Source organism: Phalacrocorax aristotelis, chromosome 9 (genome assembly GCF_949628215.1).
Source record: "Phalacrocorax aristotelis chromosome 9, bGulAri2.1, whole genome shotgun sequence".
NCBI lineage: Eukaryota > Metazoa > Chordata > Aves > Suliformes > Phalacrocoracidae > Phalacrocorax > Phalacrocorax aristotelis.
The window spans coordinates 33,739,913-33,754,034 of record NC_134284.1 but is presented as its reverse complement, the minus strand read 5'-3'; the positions used below and the strand labels follow the sequence as shown (position 1 = coordinate 33,754,034).

Genomic DNA, 14,122 nt, shown 5'->3' with positions numbered 1-14,122 from the left:
GACCAATACAGGCAACTAATCCTCTAATTACTTTCTCTGAACACTGGGAATTGTGCTGCAGAATATCCTTCAGTGCAATCTAGTGTAAGCTAAATTTATTCCATTCCGAAGCTATAGAGGGAGGGATTTTGCTGCCAACTCAGAATAGGAATGGCCTGTGGTGGTCTTTTTGTGATAGAATTGAAACAGATGTGGCTACACTGTCAAATGTCCGTCTACAGGTGTGGGTTTTTCTGGGTGTTAATTGCCCTGTGCTCCCTCTTTCACATCCTGGGTTTTGAAATTTAACTCAGTGATCAGGTAGATAGAGCTCTGCGGGCAGGGGCTGAGGGTGCGGCACATTTGCAGCAGGAACTGTTTGTGTCCGACTGACCTATAAAAGTTCTGTTTGGCTCCGCTCTGGTATCAGAGCTATTTAGTGGCAGGCACGACCTATATCTTGGCTTAAGTGCTCTCACACAGTTCTTTTGTACTCGCTTTAGTGTACCGTTGATATTGAAATCTTCCCCGGTCTGGTATTCCACACTGAAGTAGTAAATAGACAAAGATGCTGACGTTGAATACCTGGCTTTCAGTTGAACCTCCCTGTACTAGTATGGAATGTATTTTGTGAACCTAGCTGTTAGCTTGGACTGTAAAATTTTTGGAGTGACAGCCAGGGGGAAAAATTCTGATAAATGAACCCTGGATTTGATTGTTAATGCTCTGTTACATAGTTTAGGTGGGTGACTAAGAATGGAATACACGCTTGCTCTTTTCTCACTCTCCTTCTCAATTTGCCAGGTCGAGCGGCAGGACTAGTTAGTGCGTACTCCTGGAGGCACGTGGTCTCCTGCATGAAGAGATGGTCTGTCTTTTTCTTCCTGGATAATTTAAAAAAAAAAAAAAAAGACTCTGAGAATCAAGGCCAGACTTTTTGCAGTTCTGTACAGATTCAGAGGCAGCACTGGAGGGGCTTCCAGTCAGTTATAGTTTGAAATGAGCTTGGCAACTGCATATAAAGTGAAGAAAGCTTATTGCTTCCCACTTGTTAGCAAGTTGATTTTTCAACTCCTGTACAGCACATAAATTAGGATTGCGTTTTGGCTGCTGTTTAGTGTGTCATCTTGTTGACTTAAATCACTTGAGTAGCTCAGTTAAGCAGAGTTGAAACAGTGTGTGTGTATTTTTAAATATACTAAGTTGTGTATAAGGAATGTAAGTTCTGAACTTTACACAGGAAGAGGCTTGGTGATAAGTATAAATGATAAGCAGAAAGGCTAAAATGCTTTTGTTTACTGTAGACTTGTAGGACTCTCAGAAGACTAAAAGTGATCATTTCCCACGTGTGAGGTGTGTACTGTTAGCTTGCATGCTGCTACTTCTGAGTATTAGCATACCGCGAGCCTGCTCGTCAGACCTATCGCCTTCATACAGGAGACAGACCCTACAAATGTACCCTTCTGTGCTTCCTGCCCCTGAGATATCCTGCAGTAAGGATGCTCTGGTCAGAAGGTGGGCTTAACTTGCTATTCCCAAGAGCTACTGTCAGTAATATTTGTCCAACTTGGTTCAAGTCCCAGCTGAACTGTTCTGCAGGAATTTTTTTGTTGGTAGTCTCTGGGAAGGAAAATGCTTCAAGTCCAATTTGTTGCGATGGCTTGTTGCAATTCCTGTAGGTTTCTGCAAATTCTGAGATCTGCAGTCACAGGCCAATAAAAAAAGAACCTGATTGCTTTTGGGTGTGTTCTGTCAACGAGTGCTTTCTATCAGGACAATACTTTAGCTATAGTGGGAAGTCTAGAAAGCAGCTTCTGTCCCTTGTTGGGCTTTATATAAGCACTAAATGGCTTTTTGGCAAGAGGAAGTTCACTTTTTTCTCTTGAGAGATTGTTTTTTTGTGCAGCTGCTTAACAGGTCTGTTAAGGTAACTGTCTGGAGAGTCTTTGGCTGTCTTAATGTAAAATTGATTTGTGTCAGATTGAATTTATGGTTTCTGGAAGCTACAGAATGATATGCAGCTTCTCGTCTTGTTATTACGTGCTCTCCTTTGGCAGGCAGGCTTAGATTGGTGCTCATGGGTGCTTTGATTCACAGAAACATTCACTACTGATGCGCCGAGTATACAAATCTTTCAGTCTGTGTATTGATAGAGGCCCTTGAGGGGACTTTATCACTGTATTTTTTTGTCTGGTTTTTTTTTTTTTTTTAGTTAAGGATTCTAATTTGTGGCTATTTTGTGTGCTTGGCGTATCCAAATACATAAGTGCAGCCAGGCATCTGCTGCTTTTGTTCCTGGTGTATATAAATGAATTGTAGACTGTTGGCACCAGAATGTTCAGCTACAAACACTGTTGCATCCTTCTCTAATTACTGATATTTTTGTGGGAGTATCAAGAGTTTTGGGGGATGTGCTCCAGCTGCAGTGGCAAAATCATGTTTATGCCTTCATGTTTAAATTTATAGGCTTGTAATCTTCCAGAAGAAATCCTAGCCTTAGTGATCTAATGCCAGGAGTTCTGGGGTCAGAAGTTTTGCTTTCAGAGGGTCACACATCGGGGAAGGTCCTACTGATCTTTGGTACACAGTCTTAGTACAGCGAGCATCATAATTCAACACAGCTCTCGACATAGTAGGCTTTTTTCCAGTCAACCATTTAGTCCCTCTCTCCCTCAAGTGGCTGTAGCTGAACCGTCTCTGGTGCAAAGTCTCGTTTAGTAGACTGCTAGTCACTTCAGCTTCTCTTGCTTTTAAACAAGGTTTCTTAGGCTTCTTTACTGTGGAGGTGATGAGAACCAGCTCCATTATACAAAGGTAGTAAGCCATAGTACTACCCAAGCCCTTGCAGCGTGAGCAGGACCAGCAGCTCTCAGCAGAGCTCAAGTGCTTAGCTCTTCCTTTGTTCCGTTTGTTGCAGATAGGGGACCTCAAATGCTCAGTGTGTTTATTGTAAGAGGTCTTGGTGCAAAGCAGTATCCCAGCAGGAGTATGTTCAACTTTTTGGTCCTCCTTTTCTGTGCTGTTTTGATTCCTTTTTACAAATGGCTATAAAATTATCTTCAAAAACACTTTGCAAATTCATGCCCGTATGCATTTTTCTTCTAGATAGTGATAGGACTGCATGGTGGGTTGAAGCTGAAACAGGAACAGATGTGTCTTCCAAAAAGTATCTTAATCGTTTGGTTGTAGTTTGTATCGACAGGTACATGGAAATCTAACCTGTAATACAGTGGGTGGATCTCTAGATACTCCATAGTGATTAGCTGAGTTAATGAGAAGAGAATCCCTGGTGGAGCAAATAAGTTGTAGTATGACTTATTTTTCTCTTTCTTTTCTTTTTTTATAAAGTATGGATAAATTATTGTTGAGTACCAATACATGAACTGCAAAATTTAGAGGAAAATGCACATATTGACAGCCTGAAACAATTGTCCAAAGACCAGTTAAGGTCACATATCAAACAGGGGAAGCTCAGCACAGGACAGTGATAATAAACATGCCTCCTGGGTTTCCAAAGCAGGTGGAATGTGTACTCAACGCAGGACTGCAGCAAGCAGCTCCAGAGCAGTTACCATAGAAAGTGTAGCAGCAATATGCAGGCAGCAATTTGCCCAAAGGAGCATTCAGGAGTTTGGGGTGAATGATTTATTCTGTGGGTAGTTGATGTATCTGACACCGCCGCAGCTTTGTGTTATGCCTCTGAGCTGTCTCTAGCTCTAGTCTGCTTGGGGGAGGAAATTTAGCAAGCTGACAAAAGGAGGAAAACTACAGGCTTTATTTCAAAGGTAGATGAAAGATCACTTGCAATATAATGTTATTGAACATGGATGGAAGAAAATGGAAGGGGAAAATAAAGGTTTTAAGGGTTAGAAAAGCTAAAAGGTGAGATTGGGAGGAAAATGATTCATAGGTTAGGTAAAGTGTTGATTCACAGCCACCAAATGTTTGTGACTTACAAAACAATTCCTGAGCTATTGTATCATATAGCTGTGCCTGTTATGATAAACTGGCACCTATTATGAGCTGCTTTTAATAATTTTGAGCTGCTTTAGATATTAAGTGGAACAACAACGGGTTGCTTTACCAGAGCTGGTCAGGAGTCCTAGGTAGGGCTTGGGTCTAGTAACTGGCTGCAACAATGATGGTTTTGGCCACCTAACTTTAATCTGCACCATTTAGTGAACACCCACCATGTGTTTTGAAGATGTGTTTCGAATACTCACTTTTGTCTAAGGAGTAGCCTGGTCTGTGTTATTCCCTGGAATACCAATATGCGGCCTCCCAAGCCCTGCCTAGCTTTACAGTAGCTTATCTAGAAATACTTTTAGATTGTGGCCGACTTGTTACAGTACCCAAAATGGAGAGTTACCGGAATGGCATATTTTGATGGTCCTTCTGGAGAAAGGGTGGGGCGCACTATAGCGGCTGGTTGTCTAAAATTGCACACCAACACAAATTCAGCAAATGGATAAAATTGTTTAACGTCTGCCTGTTGAGTGATAAATGGTAAATTGCTTGAGTAGTAGCACAGAACCTGAGGTGCACTTGTAGCAGATGGCTTTGATGTATGCAAGGGACAAATGTGTTGTCCCTTCTGCCCCCTCCCCCTCAAATCTCCAAGCTCAGCACAAAAGGGTCCATAAGAACAAACTTGTGAATGCTTTGAAAGCCATAAAATCTTGAAGTGTAAATAAACTAGGCTGCTGAAATTGTTCCTGCACAGGCACTAAGCCCATGTACCGTGAGTTTTGGGGAGGGTATTCACAGTCAGCAGATTGAAGAGAGGTGGTCTGGAAGTTACGTGCATCAACTAGTTTAGTATGGCTGGCATTGCAGGCAGTGCCACACACACATAGTTTTAAACTGTTTCTTTAAATGTCAAATATTTGTTGGCCAATTGCTTGTTACATATGTGGTTTTAACTTCCCCCAGTCTGTTTGTTAGTGCTGGTATCTTTTAACAAATGAACAAAACTATCTGAAGCCAGTAAGGGATTTGTAATGTTTTTACAGTTAAATAGCGTTTTTTTCAGAAGGCAAGCATTGTTCTATTCAGTTTACCACGTATTGAATTAAAAAAAATAATTTGCCTGTAGTTAGTCATAACGTCAATATATGTACTCAACATTTTTGTCAGGAATGCTCACCAAGTGCTGCGTACAAAATTTAATTAATTTCTTTATGGTGACGTATTTCTTTACCTGCATTTGCTGACTCTTGGTCTTGGTATTCTTTGACCATTCCCTAACACGTACTTAGTTGTCAAGAGAATATTGACAGCTGAAATATTAGAGACAGACAAGGACTTAGCATCAGTATTCAAAAAATGTTGTTGCAGTTCTAATGTAGACACTTGTTTATGAGGCAAGGAAAGAAGAACACTGAAGGATGGGTTTGTACAGAGCTGTGCAGGAAGCGCTTGTTCAACAGCTGGGCCTGTGATTCTGGTTGGTGCAGTCATTTCAGCCCCTCTTGTAGGCACATGAAGCCTGTAAGGTTCCCATGATAATGTGCCTTTATTTTCTTCACAAAAGGCTAGAGGAAAATTGTATATAATAGCTGTATCAGTAGCCAGAGGTCAGTGTAAATTTTTGGTGTAAGTGAAATCTAGTGTTACAGAAGCAGTAGTTCTGGTCAATTACTATTAGGTTTAAGTAGAGACAGATTAAAATTGCAAGCAGTCTTTAGTTAATGTTATATGAATTGACATTTGTTATAATCTGCTGGGAAACTTCGTAAGTGGGCACACTTTTCTGATGCAGGCAAAATGTCAGCATGTCATCATCATGAGCTTTTGTTCTGTTTTCTTATGGTAACCTAATGTCTGGCAGTCAGTCTGTCTAAGCATCCAGTGGAAACGTGCTGTGTTCTTTGCTTTAAAAGGATTCCTTCCTCACTAGCTAAAGCTTCCTTTTTCTCTTAAGTTGCAAGATCTTTTGTCTGACATTCCTGAGTGTTGCTTGTATTCTTTTTTTATAAAAGAAATTGGAGGCTGACGGCCAAGTAAGAAAGCATTTAACTCATGAAGGCGCTTCTGTCATTAATTTAAACACGGCAGTGTGGTGTTGGTCAGCTTGACTACCAACAAAGAAATCTAAAGTGTTCCCATAAATCATTTTATTGTCCTAATCCAACCTAATTAACTAAACTAAAACTCCTTGCTATTGGAGCAACCTTTCCTGTGAGACATCTGCCTCTTTAATGGATTTTAGCCTTCACTACTGCTATAGTGCAGAAGTGTTGGTAACCATAATAATGGTAAGTCCCTCCCATGATCTTTGGGGAGCTAGCTATGCACAAGTGACCTTGAAGTTTAAATTTCCAAAGGCAGAGTTTGGGGATTTTTCTTGGAAACACTGTGAATGGACCAGAAGAAAGCAGCAAAACCTTCATTTCCAGAAGTGCTCTGTGCAAGCATGTAAGCAGCGGCCTAGAGTTGTATGAATATTGGGATCTGCTTCTTTAGCTCACTGGCATGCTTCTTATACAGAAGGTTTGACCTAACAGTGTTAAGTTAATGTAAGTGTGCCACGAGCTCCTGTCTTGTTCTTGCACTCTTGGGCTGAAGATGACCAAGGTAAATGAGCAACTTTATCAGCGTCTGTGTGAGGGAGAGAGCTGCAACACACCCAAAGATGCTCCTAGATAGGGCGCATCTGGCTGAGCGTAGATGTAAAGTCTGTGTAGTACATAAATGTAGGATCCCTCACTAAAACAATTAGCATAACTTTTAGGGAAGGAAAAAAAACCCCAACCTACATGTACATCACAAGCCTTTTCTTCAGGTTTGAGCCTTCAGCCAGAAGAATGTTTGCTATACCCTTCTGTCTGTTGGTGGTCAAAACAATGGTGTGCTTATTATAGAAGATAACTTTTAAGAATATACACTAGTTCATAACTATGTGCAAAACAGGGGCTTTCAGAGCTCTCAGAATAGCCTGTAAGAAAGGAGTGCAAGGAAAATGTGGGTTTTCTTGTTCCACTTGGAGAAATCTCACTAGCGTAGGTAACCTCTTGATAAAGAATTCCATCTTAGGGCAAATTATTTTACAGGCTTTTTTGTACGCTTTTGCAGAATGGGTGGTCTGCAGCCATTTCGCATCCTTGTAGCTTGCTGGTCGATAACAGCATTTCTGGAGATGCGTTTGACACTAATCTGTCATTGTGCAACAGGAAACAGCTAAAGTGTCAGATGTACTGACCTTTCTGCTGGTTTCCAGGACAGTAGCCACCTATGCTACCTGTGGTTTGGCACTCTCAGTGGAGTGGTGTCACCCAGCGCAGTGCCCGCTCCCGAGTGATGCTGTACGTTGGCAAATACGATGATGTGCATCGCTGCCAGTCGGTTGGGCCGACGCCCAATCTGCTCAAGACTTATTTTTAAGTTTTGTGTTCCCTCCTTTTTTCGGTATCTTTGTTAAAAAAGCAGAGTGCGAAGACATACTGGGTTTCAAATGAAACCTTTGTGTATTCTTGTTCCCCTTGCCTGCAAGGTGTTTTTATATGTGGGGTGAGGGAATTCTACTTTCTCATCTCCTGAAATGGTGGTAAAACTGGTAGCAGCTACCTTTCCAGGGGAGTGAGTGGAGAGCAAAGAATTCAGGTGGGCTGGGATGTTCCAGGCACTGGCTGACTTGGCAGCATTGCTGCTGGGAAGGCAGTCTCTGTTTGATCTTAGTTCCTCTGAGACCTGACAGATTTGTAAGCCGTAGCCTTTAGCTGCTGCTTTGATTGTGAGTGCATAGTGCTGGAACGAGGTTTTGTTTCAAAACGAAGAGAAAGGAGCAAGAATGAAAAGTGTGTGTAAGGGAGGCAGGGGAAAAAACAAGGCCAAGTGTAATTCCAGCCAGCGGGAAGGATATATCTGAAAACTTGAGGAGCTACTAGTAAATTGTTTTTCTGGTTTTGTTTTTGTTTGGTTGGGGTTTTTTTGTGTGGGGTTTGTTTTTTTTTTAAACTATAAAATGCTTAGGCCGTGTTACCATGGGGGTGAGATAATGAGGCTTCTCAGTCTCTAACATGGCAGTTTTGATGACCTTAAATCACTGGTATGCACATCTCAAGGCAGTGAGAGTGGCATGCAGTGGGGGTAGCTGTGACTTTGAGTGATGGGGAGGAGGGGAGCCTTCCTCCTAAGGTAAATGGGCTCAACATATAGTGAGGCCTTGGAGCTGCTGCACACTGTCCTCCGATGAGAAAGTTCTATGGACATAGATGGATTACTGTGCAAACGTGAGCTCTGACTTGGGAAGGTGCCGGGGAGGTCTGTCCATTCGTGCCAAGTGGAATATGGTACCTCAGGTTCCCTTGTTGCTTGCATTTGGAGGTTTTAAAACCCCTCAGCCCCAGTGTGGACATAGTCACTAGCAGTGGAATTATTCTGGAAAAAAAACCAAACCTCTCTTGCTGCAGTTGTTTGTCCCCTCTATTCCTCCACAGGATTTTTTTTCAGTTAGTCTCCACTTTGCTGTTTCTTCCAAAGGGAATTACTTGACATTACCAGCCTGAGACAGTTAACTATATAAAACAAACTGTGTAGGTGGCTGAATTAATCTAGCCTGTATCTCCCCACCAGCGTTCCTACTGGACAAGAGGTGGCATATGGTATGGCCAGTCTGGAGCCACATGTTTCCAATTTGTTTGGCAGGCTCAGGCTATATACATCAGTGAGGTTTTTCCAGCATTTGTTTCTGTCGGGAACTATTTTAGTGGCTTTTTTTTCCTGTGCTCAACTGCTGACTTTCATTAAACTTTCAAGAACCTAAGAGGTATGAGAAAACTGCTCTCAAATTAAGCTGAAGTTGGCCCACACACTCAAGTTTGGTGGACTCTGACTACAAGCTTTGACAATAAGCACTGTTGCTCTGGTGGATCCTGGCAGCCTTGAGGTGAGGGTGAAGAGATAGAGGTATGATTTAGTGCCCGTTTTTTGGGTTTTTTTTCATGTTTTAGTTCCTGCCTGGGAGGTGGATGTGGTGGTATCCAGTCTGAAACTCCGAAGTCATCTGCTACAACTTGTGATGCTGCCGAACATCTCCTGAGAGTCAGGGCTTTTCTCACAATTTCGTTTGCTGCAGCAGTGCAGTTATGTGACAGCATGTCCTGGTTTTGGCTGGGATAGAGTTAATTCTCTTCCCAGTAGCTGGTACAGTGCTGCGGTTTGGATCTAGTATGAGAATAGCATTGGTAACACACTGATGTTTCAGTTGTTGCTAAGTAGTGCTTCCACCAGTCAAGGACTCTTCAGCTTCCCATGCTCTGCTGGGTGCACAACGAGCCGGGAGAGGGGGCACAGCCAGGACAGCTGACCCCAACTGGCCGAAGGGATATTCCATATCGTATGATGTCATGCCCAGTGTATTGACTGGAGGGGAGCTGGAGGTGGGCAGGCAGCGATCGCTGCTCGGGGACAGGCTGGGCATCGGTCAGTGGGTGGTGAGCAATTGTACTGTGCATCACTTGTTTTGTATGTTCTTTTATCATTATTATCACTATTTTTTTCTCTTCCTTTGCTGTCCGATTAAACTGTCTTTATTTCAACCCACGGGTTTTAATTCCCACCTGCAATTCTCTGCCCCGTCCCACCCGGGCAGGGTTAGGGTGAGTGAGCGGCTGTGTGGTGCTTAGCTGCCGACTGGGGTTAAACCCCAACACAGCAACAAGGGTTTTTTTGGGGGAAATCCTACTGACAGAAGAAAGGTCTGTAAATGTGAATGATAAAAGCAGTCAAAAGACAAACTTGCTATTTTGGTTGCTACAAACCAGTTTTAAGGGGGTTGGGGCAATCAATCTCCAGACTTTTCTGGGACTTGTGTGGTTCTGTAGCTCCTCAAGCTGTCAAAAGCCCTCATTTTGCCTGTGGCTGCATTCCGCTTAAATACTGTTTCATTAACATACTTACCTTTCACTTACAGTCACTGTGAATAGTTCAAACATCTTCTGTTTTGTGTAGTTTCTGAAACACTGTTACTTTTTTCTTACTTGGAAGTGGCCAACTGCTTTGAGATCAGCAATTAAAATGCCTATAAAATATCTTTGAATTGGAGGAACTGTTGGTGCTGAGCAGACTGAGAAAGCACACAAGCTGAAACATTTTTCATAATGTTCTTAGCATTTTTGAAAAATTATTACACAATTCCAGGAAATGAAATGCAGCATTTCATACTGAAAATAACTGGGTTTAAATAGTGGAAAACAAAGGGGAGGGGAAATCAGATGAGGAAGAAAAGCTGGGAGGGGAAAGGAGCACACACAGAAAAGAAAGATTATGTCCCTACCCTAATATTTCAGAGGAGACACTGATCCTGGTCAACCTAATGGGGTTTATTAACATATCTAAGCCCTAAATTCTGGAGGCATAGGACATGACCTTATGAAGTAATTCTGGCAGTTCTTATATTCCCCCCCCCCCCCCCTTGGTTTTTCTGTCAGACCTTAAAACTTTCAGTTTTGGGTCTCATCAAAGTTCCCATTTGATGCAGTATCTTGTCTGACAAGAGCATAAGCTTAGGGCACACATCTGTGCCAGGAACTGTACCCGGTTGCTGGTGGTCAGTGCTGTGCACGCTGGCTGGAGCTGAAGCCAGGACCATCGTGTTAACAGTTGCTGATGGACCTGTCCTCCATTCTGACCTCGGCTGCAACTCACTTGTGGAAACAAATGAAAATTTTGTGCGTGAAAGCTATTACTTTATTAAGTTTGAAATTATGATATCTGATAATAGGAATCTTAAATTAATTTTTGCCATGTTATGCTTAAAACTCAAGGGGTAAGGGTCTCCTGTTCATCACTTTTATTCCATTTGTGTTCTAGGAACACCTGAGACCTGCTCAAGGCTCAAGATCCCCTTGTTAGTTGTCAAACACGCATGGAGGAAAAGGTCTTGATATACATTTTAGACCTACAGTTCAGTGTCCCATCGGTCACAAAGTGTTAGGGACTTCATTTGAATTGCATCTCAAGATGATGTTTTTTCTTGCAACCTACTGTGTGCCAGCATAATGGTTATTACAAAACACTACAAACTTCAACTGGGAAAATCAGAATCTGTGTACCGCTGATTACCAAAGATTTTTTTACCTCACTTTTCAGCTGTTACAACTGTTGGAACAAAATCAGGGAAACTTGACTTTATGGCTTGAAGTTTCATTAAAAGCTTCACTGCAGGAAAAAAAAAAGTACTGGAAGGGACTGGGAAAGGTCATCTTGCCCAATCCTTTGCCTCCAGGTATTATCACCTAGGCCTAAATCTTGAGCAGGTGTTGGAGCTGCTAAGAGCTTTCAGCAAGAGGCATGTTGTAAAAGTAGTCCCTAATCTGTTGCTGTAAATGCAGGTGGCTTACAAAAAAGAATTCTTCTGTTATGTTTTTTCAATAATTCTGTGTGTAATGCTTTTGCTAACCCTTAGTAGGCTTTTAGTATGCATGTAGGTGTGTTTAGTCCTTCTAACATTCAGTAAGATTTTTAATGATTTGTTTAATAATTGATCTGTAGCTTTGAGATCATTTAGACTTTTGTGAGAGATGACAGACAGATGAGTAGAATATATTTAGTTGCTTAGTTTAACCATCCCCATCTGTGAATTTTGTAGGCGAAGAACAGCATGAAGGAATGGAGCTAGTGGGGGAACCTCCTCTAGAAAATTACCCCCCTTAGCAGCAAACTGGGGAAAGCTTTAATTAACCTATTAATCCAATACTTGAAGTGCCTGCAAGTGTTTTCTGAGCTGTAACAGTCATTACCTTTCATAATCGTGTGGTTACATGGGCCTTATATTTACGAGTATTTTCTGTTAGCCAATAGGTTTAGCTTCTCAGTTGTTTCTCTGTGTTGCAAAGCTTTTACTAGTGCATTTATGCATTTACGTTGCACAGCTAGTACAGTTACACTTTGACAGTGCTTCATCATTTGAAGTGAGCATTAGTCTTCAAGCTTGAGAAATGATCATCAGTGCCACAAAAATTTGTGTGTTGAGTCTCAGGTTTGAAAGTGTTGCTGGGCCCTGCCCCTTCTTATGGCTCTCTGCTAGGGCAGCTGTGCTCTGTGTTTGTCAAGGAAAGCTCTCTCTTTCTGAGTTGGGACTACTCCTGTGTTGGGGTGATGCCTCTGTTCCTTTCTGTGAAGTAGTTGCTGGTCCAGTAAAACCTTCTTGAAAGAGGCAACCTAGAGATGTAGCCCTGGAAAGTCTTAAAAAGTAAAGAATTTGGTCCTAGTCAGATACAACCGAGATAGACGAGTGTCCTTTTCTAGCCTTGTTTTAAATACTGAAATGCTGTTTAGTTTTTGCCACATCCATATCTATAGAGAATCAGTTTCCTTTGGCAGGTAGTAAGAAGTACCCTTTAATGAAGAAAAACAGGTTGAAAGTGCTCTGTCTTTGTCACAATTGATATAAACCTGCTGGGCTTTATTTGATATAACTAGAAATCTCCTCAACTGTAATGATATCCCTGCCTCTGAAATCCTGGCACTTTTAACTGGAAATCAATTGCATTGCTTATTGGCTTTAAAAAAAAAGCAAATAAACCAAAGAGCCTGAAACCCCAGGTCTCTGCTGGGGTACAAGTTCCTCTGAGGGTTAGGAAGTTAGTATAATTTCAGAGAGAGAACCATGTGTTTGGAGTGTTAAGCTATGAAATTGGTAGGTATTGGGTACTTCCGAGCTGGCAGGTGCAGCTTGGGGTTTTCCATTAAAAACAAACAAAAAAATCCTCTTGTATGTGTTTCCCCAGCCTTGTAATAAAATGTTACAATATACTGCTTTTCCTGATCACAGTAAAGGTGTATGTAGTGAAATGAATTTGATTATAATATTTATGTGGAAGCTGTGTATAATAGACATATTTTTTATTCAACAGGCGATCAGCTGTAAAGGTCAGCACAGCATCTCTTACACATTATCCAGAAACCAGACTGTTGTAGTGGAGTATACTCATGATAAAGATACAGACATGTTTCAGGTAAGACTCTATGCAATATATGCATTGCTTTTTAAAAACAACATATGGAATCACAGTTCTGCATTGTATTTTTCTGGGTGTTCGCTGTGATCTGTGGAATTTTTGTGGTTGAACCCCGTTGCTTTAATATGGGAGCATTTGAAATTTTGCTTTGTCTGCTCTTCTCAAACTGGCGCCAGCATCTGTTAATTTCTGTTAATAAATAAAATTAATCTGTGCATTCACTGTGCTTTGCTTTTTCTGCAAGGACAGTGTAGCAACTGTACAAATAGTACTAGAAAGAAATGTGCTTATTCATGAACCCAGACAGAACACACAAGAATTCACCCCCCACCTTCCAGTTAATCACGTGGCTGGTAAAAAAGAAAGTGGATAGTGGTAGGACATGGGGTGGGGAAGGAGGAAGATAAAAGGGAAGGTAGGGAGGGGAGTATGGGAGCTGTGCACTGAAGGAAAGAAACTGGTCATAGAATGAGAGAGAACTGTTCCTCAAGGGCGTACAAATGTATCAAACGGTGTGGGGGCTGTGACAAGTTTCTCTAAGCTACCTTCTATCCAATAGGTTTTCACTCTCCCATGTATATGTTTGGTTTTTTGCATCATCTAACATTCTGCTAACCTAATTTATTTTCTTGTGCAATGCTTATTTTTATACCTTAATAAGAGAACAGAAATTCAGTACAAACTTAAACCTCAAGCTCAGAGGAAAACAAACATGCACAACCTTTTCTGATGTAGACTAATTGGGTCTGTCTTGTGAGTGACCTCTGTAATTAGAGCATCTTATCGTGAATATTTATCCCTCCTCATTCAGCCTTTCATATTTAGAAGGGTCAGTAGCTGAGTGTTGTTGACAGAAGAGGAAATGGCTCTGTCAAGATGAAAATGTTTCTGCTTCGTGTGGCTCCTGGGTTTTGCTCTACATAAAACTTTTCCTTGTATGACTTTGGAATGATTAGGTCCAAATAAGGATTGATTAAAAAACAGTCTTGTTCATGTGGTGCTACATGAATAGGTAGTCAGGAAAGGATCATGTAGCCAGAGTGAACTGAAATAAGTTTTTCTGTGTTAACTCTTAAGAGGAAAATGTAACCCATCCTTTTAGGTTACTGTGCGATACGTGTTTATCTCTGCAAGATGCTCTTGTGTCTTGAGTAGCTCCAGTGAATCTTTCTGTATGTAAA

General features: G+C 41.5%; 1 protein-coding gene across 2 annotated transcripts in view; it reads left to right on the top strand.

The window, feature by feature from the left end:
- The window catches only part of PELI2 (pellino E3 ubiquitin protein ligase family member 2), an 80,852-nt gene that overhangs the window by 49,953 nt on the left and 16,777 nt on the right, over positions 1 to 14,122 (top strand). For both annotated transcript variants that reach the window (XM_075104249.1, XM_075104250.1), the window contains exon 3: positions 12,837 to 12,938. In XM_075104249.1, the coding sequence (XP_074960350.1) occupies positions 12,837 to 12,938 (102 nt within the window). The remainder of the gene's footprint in view (positions 1 to 12,836; positions 12,939 to 14,122) is intronic.